Source organism: Zingiber officinale, chromosome 8A (genome assembly GCF_018446385.1).
Source record: "Zingiber officinale cultivar Zhangliang chromosome 8A, Zo_v1.1, whole genome shotgun sequence".
NCBI lineage: Eukaryota > Viridiplantae > Streptophyta > Magnoliopsida > Zingiberales > Zingiberaceae > Zingiber > Zingiber officinale.
In genome coordinates, this window is record NC_056000.1 from 91,574,033 (window position 1) to 91,589,757 (window position 15,725).

The 15,725-nt window shown below is 37.8% G+C and overlaps 1 protein-coding gene across 4 annotated transcripts in view; it reads right to left on the bottom strand.

Annotated features, from left to right (window-relative positions):
• LOC122009850 (acyl-CoA-binding domain-containing protein 6-like) overlaps positions 1-15,362 on the bottom strand; it is a 44,723-nt gene extending 29,361 nt beyond the window's left edge. Inside the window, exons 1-12 of one of the 4 annotated variants that reach the window (XM_042566156.1) lie at positions 15,252-15,356; positions 15,060-15,152; positions 14,548-14,626; positions 14,310-14,468; positions 14,130-14,207; positions 13,844-13,948; positions 12,885-12,951; positions 12,728-12,789; positions 12,238-12,377; positions 11,824-11,950; positions 11,559-11,673; positions 10,650-10,738 (exon numbers count right to left, since the gene is read on the bottom strand). In XM_042566156.1, the coding sequence (XP_042422090.1) occupies positions 10,650-10,738; positions 11,559-11,673; positions 11,824-11,950; positions 12,238-12,377; positions 12,728-12,789; positions 12,885-12,951; positions 13,844-13,948; positions 14,130-14,207; positions 14,310-14,468; positions 14,548-14,626; positions 15,060-15,106 (1,068 nt within the window). In that variant the 5' untranslated portion in view covers positions 15,107-15,152; positions 15,252-15,356. Of the gene's footprint in view, positions 1-10,649; positions 10,739-11,558; positions 11,674-11,823; positions 11,951-12,237; positions 12,378-12,727; positions 12,790-12,884; positions 12,952-13,843; positions 13,949-14,129; positions 14,208-14,302; positions 14,627-15,059 lie in introns of all 4 variants that reach the window. The other 3 variants (XM_042566155.1, XM_042566158.1, XM_042566159.1) reach the window with 3 other exon arrangements.
• Positions 15,363-15,725: the final 363 nt, after the last annotated feature.

The following is a 15,725-nucleotide window of genomic DNA, read 5'->3' on the forward strand; positions in this document are numbered from 1 at the left end:
CCTATTGGAGGCGGGTACTTTTGACTTATGTCATTTGATATACATAGTAGTGAATTTAACAAGTTGCATTAATTATGTCCTTTATTTGTTTCGGTTAGTCACTACCCATTATCTGATACATGATTGATTGATTGCTTGATTTGCATCCCGTATACTTTATTTGTTTATCGTACTTATAGAGGCGGTGATATACCGTGCCTTACCATATTCGGGACCTAGGTTTTTATACCTTCATGTACCTTTGATTCGATATGATTCGTTGACTCAGGGCACGTTTATATATATGGATTAGGTCGGGATGTTTTTATGGTTATTGTCATGTACCGTTTGCGTGATTGCATCTTTGTGCGATAGTCGCTCCGTTATTGTTGAGCCGTGCGATTCGTGGATCACACCACCGCTCGTGAGTTAGTGGTCGATTCGAGCGATGTGTTCGCGAGGACTCTGTTAGGCACCGTTGGTCCTTCATGGGTAGTGTGACCTGCGTGTTATCCGTGATTCCTCCCGTCGTCGATGTCTGGGAGTTGAGACCGTTCGCTCCCCATTTATGATTTGGGGTAGGAGGATAGGTGTACTCGGATGACGTCCGATTCGGTCGCTCATCGGGAGTAGTGACGCAGTCTGCTGGTTGTCCCCCACCCACTCGGCCTCCTGTGTGAGATGATCGGTGACGTCGGGGGTGACGGGGCCAGCGTCGTTGGCGTCATGTCATGATCGTTTATTGCTGTGTTTATGTTTCTTTGCGTTTATATCTTGCGTATTGTTAGATACTATGTTTGACGTAAATACGAGTTTCCCTATCCCTCGGTTGTTTGACCTTATACTCGGGTCTGGTTAGTCGGTTCTCTCTGTTTACTTGGATGCATTTTATCTTTCTTATCGAGGTATGCTGGCGTGATTAGTCTTAGGTGTTGTAATACCCGGTTACGAGATTACGGTTAAGTATGACTTAAAGGTTAGATGGTCTTATCCGTATCACGAGTGCACCTTCCTTTTGGAAGCCCGACTTAAGAACTCGAAGTTAGCGTGCTTGGCTTGGAGAAATCGAGATGGGTGACCTCAGGAAGTTTTCGAGTGCGTGCGAGTGAGAAAGCCGGCGAAAGGACCTCTGGTGATGCAGTGGGCTGGTCGTGAGCCGATGAGTAATTACGGTGTCGTTCTGGTTCGGTCGGGTGGGGCCGCCCGGAGGCGTCTGAGATGGTATCAGCCACCTGCGGCGAGTGAGTGCGCTGTGGTGGGCACCCAGGGCACCACCTAGCGAGGAGATTCAGGATTTGTTTGTGGTGTGATTTGTGGTTACTGTGACGAGGGCGTTGTGTCTTTAAGTGGGGTGATTGTAATACCGGTTACGAGATCTGGTTAAGTATGACTTAAAGGTTAGATGGTCTTATCCGTATCACCGAGGTGCCTTCCATTTCGGAAGCGAACTTAAGAACTCGAAGTTAGCGTCTTGGCTTGAGAAATCACGAGGATGGGTGACCTCACAGGAAGTTTTCGAGTGCGTGCAGTGAGGAGAAGCGGCGAAAGGACCTCACGGTGATGCGTGGGCTAGTCGTGAGCCAGTAGGTAGTACGGTGTCGTTCTGGTTCGGTCGGGTGGGGCCGCCGAGGCGTTCTGATGTTATTTCCTTACTTTGTATATCAGTTGTACCTGCTGAGTGTTGGACTCACCCCGCCTCCATTGTTGTTATATTTCAGGATGATGCTGTCAGGAGAGAGTTCCAGTTGCTAGTCCCCTGCAGACCACTAGCTGTAGTTGTCTTTTAGTTTTGTTTTGTTTCTTATTTGACTATGTTTGGACTTAGTCTTGTGTTGGTTTTACTTATGGATTTTGTATGGATTCTTATCGTTGATGGTTTTGGTATGATTTGGTTTTTATTCTACTACATACTTGCCTGGACGGCAGAAGAGGTGAGTTCGTCGGATTTGAGCATTACGAGTGTAGTGGAGTAGGGTGGATTTGAGTCAGAGTACTATTGTTTTTGTTTACTATTATTAACTGCATGATTGTGACAGCCAGAGGCTAATTAAATTATATTAACTGCGTGGTGTTTGCTTTTATTTATTGTTATGATTCCAGCCGCCTGTGGCTGAGGTATATGTGTTATGTAGAAGTTTCAGATTGTCCGCCGTACAGGGGAGATGCTGCCGAAATTTCTTCGGACAGGGACTCCTCCAGGGCGTGACAATTTATTTGGTATCAGAGCCAAGTTTTGCGATTTTTGTTTTCGTATTTTGGATATTTGGGTTAGCCAGGTTTGCGAGTCAAACTGGGCATTTTCGGATTTTCGATATGGTTATGTTTCGGATTTCCGTTTCGGATTTATTTGGATTTCCGGCGATATCTCGTTCGGAATTTTGAGGTCAAAAGATGGGGACTGGACAGCGACGGAACATCTCCAGACAGCAAATAGGTATGATGTTTATTTTATGATTTTTATACTTGTAGTAATATCTGTAATTTAATTTACGGATATGAGGTCTATCGTATTCTTGCGAGGCGTGGTCTTTGGGCGACCGCGTGCGAGGACGCGGGATCTCTGGATATGCGAGATGCCGCGATTAATACTTTGCCGATCGGGGACGGACTCGGCATCTTTGCGAGCACGTTGGGCTCTCGGACCAAGCGGCTCTAGAGTACCACCTCGGTTGTCTGGCGTACCTATCCTACGATGGTTCAATACCGTGAGTACCGTTGGCGTGCATACGCTCGGCGTAGACCCTACAGTATTCGGTACCACCGCCACGGATCTACGGTGTACGGGCAACGATACTTTGTGCCCCGATTACTCTGATGGCGGCGGTGCACGTATCCGGTACCATTACCTCAGTACCTTGTTGCGGCCACTTATATTCACCGGCGGTACCAGCGGCTTATGCTGATATATCTGACAGGAGTTCCTCCTCCGGTTTATTCATGGTACCACAGTATCGGCTCCGGTGTTCCTTGCGATTCCTACTGGTAGTCAACCAGCTCCTTTGATATTGTCTTGCGAGCTAGGATTCAGCGTTGGGTGAGTCGATGAAGACTCGTTTCACTCTTTTCGCGGAGATCTCGATCGAGTATGGCCTTGACATGAATAGAGGCGATAAGCGAACCTTTTATATGAGCTCGGTGGGAGAAAGCGGTGGCGCCTACCGTTTACGGGATGAAGCTAATGCACGGTGGATTACTCGTTATTATTGGTGGCCTTGACGTCGCGTGGACGAGGTTGAGAGAGGCTTTTGAGGCGCTTCTTTCCTTATCTTGTCGGATGGCTCGTGCGAGGTTTTATGAGTCGGCGAGCAATACGCTCGATTGCGAGTATATCTTTGAATTCCACCGGTTGGCTAAGTTTTGTCCAGAGTTAGTTGCGGAGGACAGAACTCGCATGATGCAGTTTATTCAGGGACTGGATGGTTATCTGCATGTACGGCTTGCCGGTTTAGGGATCACATCTTACTCTGATGCACTGGATCGAGCTTTGATGATAGAGTTAGCTCAGCAGACAGCATATCCGGACAGGAAAAGGAAGCATACGGGACAGGCATCAGGGCAGATCCAGCAGACACAGACGACCGGACAGCAGCAGAGTAGTCGCGGTCGGTCAGGTCAGGGTACTTCTGGGGTACTATTGAGGAATGCGGACTTTATGTTCATTTGGTATAACTTGAATCTTTTATATGCCATATAGGCTACCAGCATCCTGATGGATTCAAGTCTAACTACAGGTGCATAGATTTCATCATAATCTAACACTTCAACTTGATTAAACCCCTTTGCCACTAGTTTAATTTTATTTTTTACTATTTCACCTATATCGTCTTAGTTTATTTCAAAAGACTCACTTAATATCAATTATAAATTTACGTGGTTTCTTTCAAATGAAGTTAATTTCTCTTGCATCACAATTATCCAATCTGAGTCAGGTAGAACTTCTTCTATAATTTTGGATTTAATTTTGGAAATAAGAGTTATTTCACTTAGATTTCTATAAGATTATCGAATTCGAACTCCTAGGGTTAAATTACTAAAAATTTGATCAATTGGGTGATTAGATCTTATCCTTGATTGTTTTATATTAGGGTCAACAATTTGTTCTTATTATTCACTTATTTTATATCTATTTTTATTATCTTCTTCATCTTCTATCTTTCTTGTATTTTGATTATTATTTTCATTAATTAAATTAGGTAAATTAGTTTGTTCGTCAAATATTACATTGATTATTTCTTCAACTTTTAAGGTATCTTTGTTATAGACTCTACAAGTCCTACTGATTATGGAGTGCCCTAAAAATATGTCAGATATTGATTTAGACGTAAATTTACCTAAATAATCCTTAGTGTTTAATATATGTACTTTTCATTCAAAAACTTTTAGATAATTTAAATTGGGTATTTTATTATAATATATTCCATAAGGGATTTTATTATAAAATTTATTAATTAATATTTCTATTTTGAATATAACATGTTGTATTTATTGCTTCTGCTCAAAATTGGTTACTTAGGTTATATTCATTTAATATCGTTCTAGCAGCTTCTTGTAATGTTATATTTTTTTGTTTAACTAGACCATTTTGTTGGAAGCTCTAGGACATAAAAATTCATGATTATATCCATTAGTTTGACAAAATTCGATAAACTTATGATTTTCGAATCCCCCTTCACGTCTAATTCTCTTAATCTTAGCATCTTTTTCATTTTCTATTAATTTACAAAAATTATTAAAGATTTCAAACGTTTCATCTTTAGTTTTTAGAAATTTTACCTAAATAAATCTTGAATAATCATCAATTATAACTAAGTAGCTTTGGTTTTACTTAGTGACAGCTCCGTGTGAATCAAATAGGTCTAAATGTAGGAGCTCAAGTATTGAGTTAGTTCGATTTAGGTTTGTTGATTTGTAGGTTGACTTAGTTTATTTACCTTGTTGACAAGTATTACAGATTGTATTTACAAAATTTTTTAATTTAAGTAAACCTTTAACTAAGCCATTTTAACTCATTTTTTAAATGAATCTGATGTGAGTGTCACACAATCTTCTGTGCCACAATTTGATTTCCTCTTGTTGTGTCAAAAGACACTTTAGTGAAGAGGTACGTGGGTCAATTGTGTAAATGTTATTTTTCCTAATTCCCTTAAGTGTAATTTCAAGAATTTCAACATTTTCAATTAAATATTCAAAATTAGAAAAAAATCACTAAGTATCCAGAGTCACACAATTGACTTATACTAAGTAAGTTAAAATTAAATTTATCAACTAATAAGACTTTTCGGATAATAAAATCGAAACTCAATTTGATATTACCGATTACCTTAAGTTTTTCATCGTTGTCAAACGCAACTAACCCTAAGTTCTTGAATTTTAACTTATGAACTTCAATCAGTCTCCAGTCATGTGTCTAGAGCATCCACTATCCAACATCCATTGGTCCAAATCATTATGTTCATACACATCAAGTATTTGATTTTGATCCAATTTTGACGGATTATAAGATAAATTGAATTCAACCCCTCATTTTCCATCTCACCTATTTTAAGTTGTCAATCATGCTATACTTATGGATAATTGTGAGATGGTTGATTGAGTTTAACTTAAGTTTTAGTTAGATTAATTAGATTTATATTTTAAGTTGATCTAAATTAATTTGATTAGATTTAAGTTTTAATTTGATTTGATTTAATTTAAGTTAAGTTCAAGTTAATTTAAGTTTGATTTAAGTTTAATTTGGTTTGAGTTAAGTTTAATTTGATTTAAGTTTAATTAGATTTGGTTTAAGTTAATTCAAGTTTAATAAGATTTGGTTTAAATTGATTTATTTTAAACCTAAATTCATCTCACCCATTTATAGATTGTCAATTAAAAAACTTTATAAGTTTTGTGAAATGGTTAATTTTATCTTCAATTTAGATTAAAATCTAAGTAATGATGTACATATGAGTTGGATTAAGGTTTAACAGTTAATTAAATATTCATTTCAATAATTGACTTCCAGAGTGTGATGAGGCATTAGGCCTTCTTGGATATTGACAACAACCACTTCTAGACACAAAGTCTTTTAAAGAAATTAAATATTTAATTTTTTTTTGGGAATCCTTGATCTAACTAAATAAGTGTCGATCAAGCCTAAGTCCTTTTTATCCTATTCTAAACATGCATAAGGAAAGCGGTAAAATAAACATTAAACAAGTTTATTTGATAATGAAGATGCTCTATCTATTGGCTTCCTTTGGATCATAGCTTTGATAAGGTCTATCAAGGTAGTGGATTTGATCCTTAGGAATCCAATATTGATCAAGCCCAACTTAATTAACCAAGTTACACTTTAGGACCCAAACTTGGATTACCTTTTTATTTGTTCGATTAACAAGAAACAGGCAAATTTAAATTTATGTTTGACCTTATAACCAAGTCCGGATCAGTTATATATGATCCTTTGTTTCCCAAGAATCAAGTCAAGTTCTTGGAACCCAAAGTGAATCGTTCCAATGTTTTCTTAAGTTCTTTAACTTGAGTTCTTAGATTGGAATTTTCTTCCTCAAGTTGGACTTGACTTGGAGTTTCAATTTGTGTCTCCTCAGTTAATGAACTTGGGTTACTCTTTTCCTTGAGGGTTTTAACCTCCTCTTGGAGTGACTTGACCCGGAGGTTGAATTTAATCAAATTTTCTAGACAAGTAGAAGATTAAATTATACGATCTAATTAAAGAAATATTGAACCTTATGAACTGGATACGGATCCATAGCTTCGCTCGAACTCAGCTTCCGATTTTGTCTTGGACTCAAATTTGATGACTTGTTCTCGGTCTAAAAGTACGAGGAAGCTCATCTGTTCGAGATCTTCATCGGAATCTTCTGATGAAGACTCATCCCATGTTGCTTGTAGTGTTTTCTTCTTTCGTTGCTTCTTCACTTCCTTCAAGTTTGGACAATTCGTCCTAATGTGTTCCATTTTGTTGTAGCCGTAGCAGGTGACATCGGACTTGACCTTTATGTTTGATTTTGGACTTGGTTACGTCGTCTTTAACTGAATCACCTTCTTGAATTCTCTTTTGGTGAATCCCTTCTTTTTCTTGTATAGTTTTCGTTCTAGGTTGACAAGTTCGGCGTTGATTTTGTCATCATCTTCTAAGTTCGATTCGTCTTCGAACTCAGGTTTGGTCCAGCGCTTGTTCCTACACTCCTTTGTCTTGCTTGTACCTGCAACCAACGAAATACCTTTCTTAATCAGAAGTACATTAGTCTGTTCATGAAGTTCAAATTCTGAAAATAGCTCGTCTAATCTAATTAAAGAGAGGTTCTTAGATAGTTTGTAAGCATCTACCATCGATGTTCACAAGGTATTCCTCAAAAAAAACATTTAACACGTACCTTATTATATCACGATGCTCTACCTTATAGCCGATCGCATGTAGTCCATTAAGCAAGTCTTAGATCCGAGCATCGAGTTGACTTACCGACTCACCATCTTGCATTTTAATATTGTATAACTTATTTAAAAGTAAGTCTCATTTGCTTACCTTAGTGTCAGAGATGTCCTCATGCAACTCAATTAGTTTTTCCCATAATTCCTTGGCGTTATTGAAGGGACCGACCCAATTCAACTCTTTTTTGGTTAAGCCACATTGAAGGGTTCTAGGTTGCTTTTGCATCGGCTTCAATCTTCTTCATTACGCTTTGGTTCCAGTTTTCCAGTGCCGTCGAGTGGAAATGCGAAGCCGATTTGGATGAAGATCCACATTTCGATTTGTGTTTTGAGGTGGTACTTCATTTAGCTCTTCCAGTAGCCGAAATCTTCATCCAGAGAAGAGTGGTGGGTGTGCGGTACTGTAACCTTCTTGATATGCCATTCGAAATACAAACCTTGTACATAATAAAACAAGGAGACTTGTTCGAAAACTTGGTCTTGGATTAGTCGTGCGGAATAAATTACTTTATAAAAAATTAAAAGAACTCGAGTGGTGTTGCACCAATTTCAAGAAACGAAAAAACTTGATTGCAAAAAAAAATTGATTGGAAGGGGTAATCGTATCGATTCCGAAAAACTTAAAAACAATACCATGAAAAAGTTGCTTGAATTATGGTTTCACCGGTTCGAAGCAGCCTCGCTCTAATATCAATTATAAGATCGTTGCGCTAGAGGGGTGAATAGCGCTCGTGGCTTTCACGTTCGTTTAAAATCAATTAAAGTAAAACGCGCAGCGGAATAAAGAAAGGGACGAAAAGAAACAATGCTAACAAATCCAAATTTTACTTTGTTTGAAGTCTGCAACAACTCCTACTCCAAAACCCACTCGTAAAAGTGTTTTCTTTGGGCAATCACTAGTTAATCAAAAAATTACAAAAGCGAATTACAATTTAGAACAAGTAACTTTTAAAATTAAGCAATATTGATGTCTTAGAAATGAATCTTGAACGTAGTCGTCGTCGGAGCAGCTTTCAGGCATCGTGGAAATACTTTCTGAGCAGCGCACAAAAGCGGAAGATCTTTTAAATGATGAGTAGAAGTTGTTGGTCGAACCCTCCATTTCTAGCCCCGTCCAAGCACCTAGATCCCCTCCTTCCTGGACCGTGTTGACATGGCAAGCTCTCTTCGAAACTTCATCCCTAAAGTTTATCTGCGTCCGGGCGCCTGGACCACTAACGTGGGTGGGCTAGGCATCGCGCTCCAGCTCAGCAAGTCGATCAAATTTCAACCGTCCGAGCGCACGAAGGTGCTCCGAGCACCCAGACCACCAGGGTGTCTGGCAAGGCACCAGCCCGAGATGATCCTTCATCAAAACTTGCCTGGGCGCGCGGTGCAGCTCCGGGAGGCCGGACTCCGAGCTCCCAGATCCCCTCTGGACACCCGAACTACCTTTTTTCAGCACTTCACTTTCTGCAAAAAAAAAAATGTTAATCCAGGCAAATAAACAATATAAAATATGAATTTGACAACCTTCAAACTATCCGATCCTGACTTTGAGTTTCATTGAAACTCTAGGTCAAACCAACGCCTATTGTTCCCTCTTTGGGGAACACATCATCACCTACTCCTCTCAGGAGAAATTACCTTTTACCAAATCGGTCCTCCAAACCATCTAGACTTTAGATGTCAAGACTTCATACGGGATGTTTGATCCCCGACCCGTCCAATTTTCCACTTGATGTCCGCGACACCTAGGATTTTCACCTAGTGTCCTCAACTCTAGGATTTTACCTAACATCGTCAATCTGCCAAGACTTTGCCCAGTCCCCCGAACCAGGACTTCACTGTCTAACCGCAGCTAGGACTTTCCAGCACACTTAGTTTAATTTATTAGATCAACAATAACACTTAACTTAGAACCCTTTGCTATTATCAAAACTCAGGTTCGATCATCTGGTGCTCCTTGCACCAACAACTTAGGAATATTAAGGATGTTTGATAATCTTTTCATGGTTATCCACAAGGTTATCCTCTACACATCATTTGTATGAGACAGTCAACTAACTACTGAATATGATCTATATGATCCTATCCTCTAGACTCTAGCTCTATTATCACTGTACCTACAGAGTAGCATACCCGTCTTCTTCTAATCTAGCTTACATTACAATAGATGCATTTTCTCAGGTATATGTTGTTTTCTCTTATGAAGATATTTTTATTGCCTTTTTGATAAATTCCACTATACATTTTACATGGATGGTTAACTCAAAGTTCTTTCAATGTATCTCTAGTAACCCTCACTTATTCACTACTCTTACATAACTCAATTCATACATTGATTTCAAGCTTACCAATGGTTCTTTAGCATTGACAAAGACAAGCTTGTATTCCTTCATCTATATATTTTTTCTTTATTACATTCCTGATTTCCATTTAAATTTATTATTAGTTTCTTTCTTTCTTTGTTTCCATTACAATTCATGGACAGAAAAAGATGATTGTTATCGAGCATGAGTCTTGCATTGACTTCTTGCACCACCTTAGTCAAGTCATGTGGTTGAACCTTCTAAACTTCATCTACAAATTCATAACTACTTGGTCATTTCAATCTATCTAAAAGGCATTGTCTAGTTTATCTCATTTTAAGAGTTCTATCATTTAGGAAAATATGTTAGATCTATGTTTTCTTAATCGTATCTATAAATGTGTTTCTACACCATTTATTTAACTTCTTTAAATTTTTGGGGTGAAGAGGAGCTTTGGCGCAACGGTAAAGTTATTGCCATGTGACCAAAAAGTCACGCTTGCAAAAAACAAGGGAAGACTGCATACAATGGATCCTTCCCCGGGATCCTGCATGGCTAGAACATCGTGCACTGGGCTGCCCTTTAGATTTTTTGAGTCCTAATAGAGTACTAATTTGCTTCAAACTTGGTTTCAAATATTTTAATATTCTTATTAACTATTCAAGAATGAAACTAATGATCGAGCTGGGACATGCTCCTAAAGGGCCAAGACGTTGGAACTATGACAAGGTGTAGGCCATGTGCAGTTTAAAAAAAAATCCTATACAAGGATTGCAAGTGAAACTATGAAACTTGCAAAGCTAAGGCCTTTTATGCGTACAAATCCTGGATAAGAAAATTTTAAGTAGATTTAATCTCAACATTTATGTGGAAGAAGTTAATAGCATGTGATGATAGGTACTCCTCGTCCACGCCAAAGGAAACAAAACAAAGACCATAGCAACTTACTCTATTAGTGATCACCGAAACACTTGGTGACATAACTGATGTAGACCACTCAAATTTTAAAATATCGAAGATGAGGATTTCAGCATGTCCTGCAAATAATCTCTTCGAATTTCAAGATATGAAAATGTAGACTAATCATTATATATCAACTGTTAAAACCATGTCAATATAGTGCAATCCACACATTGTATAATATTTCAACCAACTAACCATAAACCAATAAAGACTAAACTGACTAGCTTACAGGAAAATATTTTGTACCAAGGAGCCAGAGTCATTGAATGGGAAAAGAAAATGGAAAAAAAGAAGAGGATAGGTTCTTTGAATTTTTCAATCAAACTAAAGTTCAAAGGATTTATAATGAATAGTAGGTTCACCTGTTCCAATCAATTCAATTCCCGGCTTGGCATGCTAATAGAGATTTTAGAGCTAATAAGGCCAACAAATCATTGAATGATAGTCGTCATTAGGTCAATAAATGCTAAACCATAGGTAATAAATGTTCGAGCTTGTAGGATCAAGTAATTTTGCTAGATAACCAAAATTTGTTTCTGAAGATGATTCATAACAATCCAGATCCTAATAGACTAAAATATACATGACTTCTTCTGCTTAGATTAAGAATACTCATTTAATTCTCAAGTCAGCATTATTGTTGAAATGGATATGATAACAACCAACCAAGAGCCTCTGTATTTGAAGTTAGCTATTGAATTTTATCCAGATATAAAACTCACATTATGTGCTTTTCTAAGTCACTAATCATAGCCAAGTCTTTGAAACAGAGTTAATTAAGTTTTATTTGAACAATGGTAATTGCAATTAGAAGAATCAAGACAAGATATGGTCCATTTGTTAGAGATCAACTCTAAATATGCGATACTATTCTATGTTATAGTAGATTCATACTTCTTCTCTTGCTTCCACCACCGATAATGTACCATTTAGTTCCACAAAGAGCACCACAGCATCCTGCTCTAGGTGAAGGGTGATGACCATGAACCTTGACTCTTGACCATATCATCTGAATAGTAAAATAGCAAATCAGTTAGGATGTCAAACCAAATTGTCATCAATTGCAGAAGAGTCATGGGATGTATATTTTTTTCTCCTGAAAAATTTGTTAATTAAATTATTTGTCCAAAATAAACTAAACATGAACTGGTTGACATACTGTTTCAAAATCTAGAGAGTAAAAATCACGGAGAATCTTAGATTTTGATTGCCCTCCATATACAAAGAGCAATTTATCTTCATAAAGAGCAGCTACATGATTTGATCTCGCTGAAGGTCCTGCGCCCCTGTAAATAAAGATTGTTAGAATATAGATGCATCAATAGGTTAATGGCTAACAAATATTTTATCCAAAATCATGCAATTTCAAAGAGAGAAACAACTATGCATTTCAAGTTGGCAAGCATTAACTTCAAGCAAATAAGTCATTTAAAACAAGGCCCCAAATTTCTACTACCATCATTCTAATGATATATTTCTTTCAAGCTTTTTTCTTTTCATGATTTACTGTAATGATTCTAACCCAGATTTAATTTCCACACAGAAAATACAAATTGAGAGAAATCTCACTTACTTATAATGCAAAGGAAGCCAAGAGAGTGACTTCAAATCAAACATGTAGAGATCATTTAGTTTTCTTCCTTTCATATCCTCACCTCCAAAAAGGATAAGCACATTGCCTGCTCTGTGTACAGTATGGCCACTGCGAGCAACCTGAAATTCTACAAGAATTTACATTAATGCATTTCAACCAATATGAAAGGGATTTAAGCATTTAAATCATGGCTGTGAAGAGTTAATAGAACCAGCAACCAAACAAGTAAAAGAATTAGATAAGAGCATAAGATTTTGAGCTTTTAGTCCCACTACAGAGTATTCGTCTTAGGAGACATAATATTTTCAAATAAAAGGAGGGCATTTACTCTACAAAGATACATTGCTGCTGTAGACGTAAAGAGTGTGTTATTGAAAGCTAAACAAATAAAGATTAAACGAAGAAAACATTCTAAAATATGAAAGTAATCTAATTAAAAATATAAATGGAAGTATCATATATCAATTACCGGAATATTTCCCTTAGCTTCAACAAGTGACCAGCTTTCCACTTCTACATTGAAGGACCATACTGAAAAAAAAAATTAATGCAAAATAGCCTCAACAACAATAATTGTTTGACTGCAATTAGTCAATATGATCAGGAAATGAAAACTAAAAAACAACCTGACAATTTGTCACTTGGAGGATCAGTCCTTCCTCCAACAAGGAGAGCAGATTTTCCACATGAAACCTACATAACAAAAGTGCATAAGCCTTAACTTATCCTTCCAGAGAAACAGCATAAGTCCTTGGAAAGTATAGAAATTACCCAGTGATTAGTATCAGTTACTCTAGCAGTAAGCATTAACTTGCTCAGTGGCCATTTACTCTCAGACTATTAGAGACTTTTCTTGTCACTAAATGTGTTGCCAGATAAACAAGCAAAAAGGGGAAGCAACAGCTGAGAAACCATATCGCCAAGTGAGCGTAATTTGATTCACCAGTTCACTCACAGAATATTAGAGACTTGATGCCTAATATGTTACCAATTGAACATGCATGATGTGAAAGCAACAGTAAAACAAGCCAAATATATTCCCAAAAGCAACATAAAAAAACATAACCCTGTGCACGCCTGTCAATGCGGAGTCCAGGGAAGAGTCTATTGTACACCGTCTTACCCGCATTGCAAGAGATATTGCAATAGTTTGTTTCCATGACTCAAAGCCGTGACCACCGGGTCACACAGCAGCAACTTTACCACTGTGTCAAGACTCCCAAAAGCAACAAGACAAATTAAACTAATTATTTCCCATCTTAGTTAGAACATAATATATAAGTTGTGGCAATTATGAATCATTCATGCACATATAATATCATGTAAAAGCATATTACAAATACAATTCAGAATGCAGCAAACTCAACATTGATGGCAATAAATCCAACAGATACACAGAAAATGCAGATAAAAAAAGTGTCAGATCTAGATTACTTTATGTCAGGTTACGGGACCAAACCTACACTATGCTAATATCACAAATAAGAATTTCAATTAAATTAGAAAATATAAAGTGAATTTGGATATAATTGGCTGCTTGACCAAACAATATGAATATTTGTAGGTCAAGACATTAGAATCGTACCAAAGAGTGACCTTTGCATGCAGGGAACTTTAAAGCAACCCCACCAGATGATGAGTAGACACTTGAAACAGTAGTCATCCACGTAAGTGTCTCCAAGTTTAACACCTGAAATGAATAAAGAAAGTGAGGGTTAAATCGCCTAAATGTTAGTAGAAATTCATCTGAATGTTAAGCTAAAAGAGACTTTCAAATCACAAGTCTGCTAGAAATTCTGTCTGGTATGTTCAATGAATGAAGACTGAACAATTTTTTTATATGAGTTTCAACCCAGATAAGAGTTAGTTACCAGAGTGTCATCTAACAAACCATGGCCAGAGTCACCGCCAACCACCACCATTTTGCTCCCAATAACAACTGCTGCATGCTATTGAAGGAAAAGAAAACAGATAAAGGTTTACAACATGTGATATTTACTGAGTAAGTTATATGAAAATAACGAAGTTCCCAAGTTTGGAGTACCAATTACATGGGATCGAGGAGTTGGTTTGTTGCCATAGGTTGGCAATGCTCTCCATTCTTCTGTACTCCCAACGCTAAAATTATGTGTATCAAATGTACGGGATGAGTAACGGCAATCAAGGCCATCAGAGCGGCCACTTGATGATGCAACTACCACATTCTCTTCCTAGGAAATTACACCTCAATCTAATTACTTCAGTGGAGAAAATAGACTATAGCCAAACAATTATTAGCAAAATTCTTGCATTGGAACGGCTTAGCTGTTTAGATGATCGAATGGGACTTCTAGTGCCCTGCAAAGGGTCTCCAAGTTGAACCTTCAACCTGCACAATGGTACCCAGTAAATTTGACAACAGTTGAACTTCTTCAAGATTGGGTATTTTGTCAGTTAGAAATAGCATGAAGAGAACTACCAGGCAAAACAGCCTCTTCAGCAAAAGATCACACATGATTTTTGACTGTGCAAAGAGAGTGTTCATCAAGAAAATGGCGATGAATAACTCTTTGTGGTACACGGATAATGATAATAGCTTGCATCAATAAAGAATGCAAGCGGAATCAGAGACCCTAAGTTATGTCATGCTAAACTTATGAATACATAATCAGTCCCAAACTATCGCATCCTAGAGGACATTCATTGAAAAAAAAAACCATATTCTATAATCCAAGGTTCCCAAGGTGAGAACTTCTCATCAAAAGAGCATAATGAGGCACACAAGTAGCGTAGCTCAGTAAACGCAAATATCTGAAGACTACCTTCCCAGTTTCGTTCGGCGACGGGAAAACCCGAAAATCTTCGGCATTGGTGCAAAGGAGCAGTACACAACGGTATCCCCCCAAGGCGTCGAGCTACAACCAGCAAACCACCTCGACAAAGGGCAATGCAGGGTCGACAAACCCTAAAACAGAACAGTCGAAGGAGGAGCAGCAGCAATGGAGTGGAGTTACCAAGCAGAAATCGCCGCCTTGGGAACTCGAAATCGCCGTTACCGCTCTTGTCACTCCGTGTGAGGCGAGCTTAGTTCCCTCTTTGGATTCCGTCTCCGCCAAGTGACTCAAAATGGAGGAGCGCTGACGTCAGCGGAGATACGACCCAGAGAAAAAGTAATCCAATTTTACATGGAAAAAATAATTGATTTTGCTATTCCTTGCCAGACTGTTTGTTTTGTCGTCTTTCTTCTTTCTTGTCCGAACCCAACCTCGAACCTAACCCCAAATACGCAGATCGAGTTGCATGGTTTTAGAATCCTAAACCGAACGCTTCGTTTGGAGTGAAATTTCATTTCTGGCAACAAAATTTATTGAAATATTTTCAATAATTAAAATTTTAAATAAAATTTTTTTTATGATTTATATTATAATATGAATTATATGACTTCATATATATTACATCAAATTTGACATAAAAAAATATATTTATAT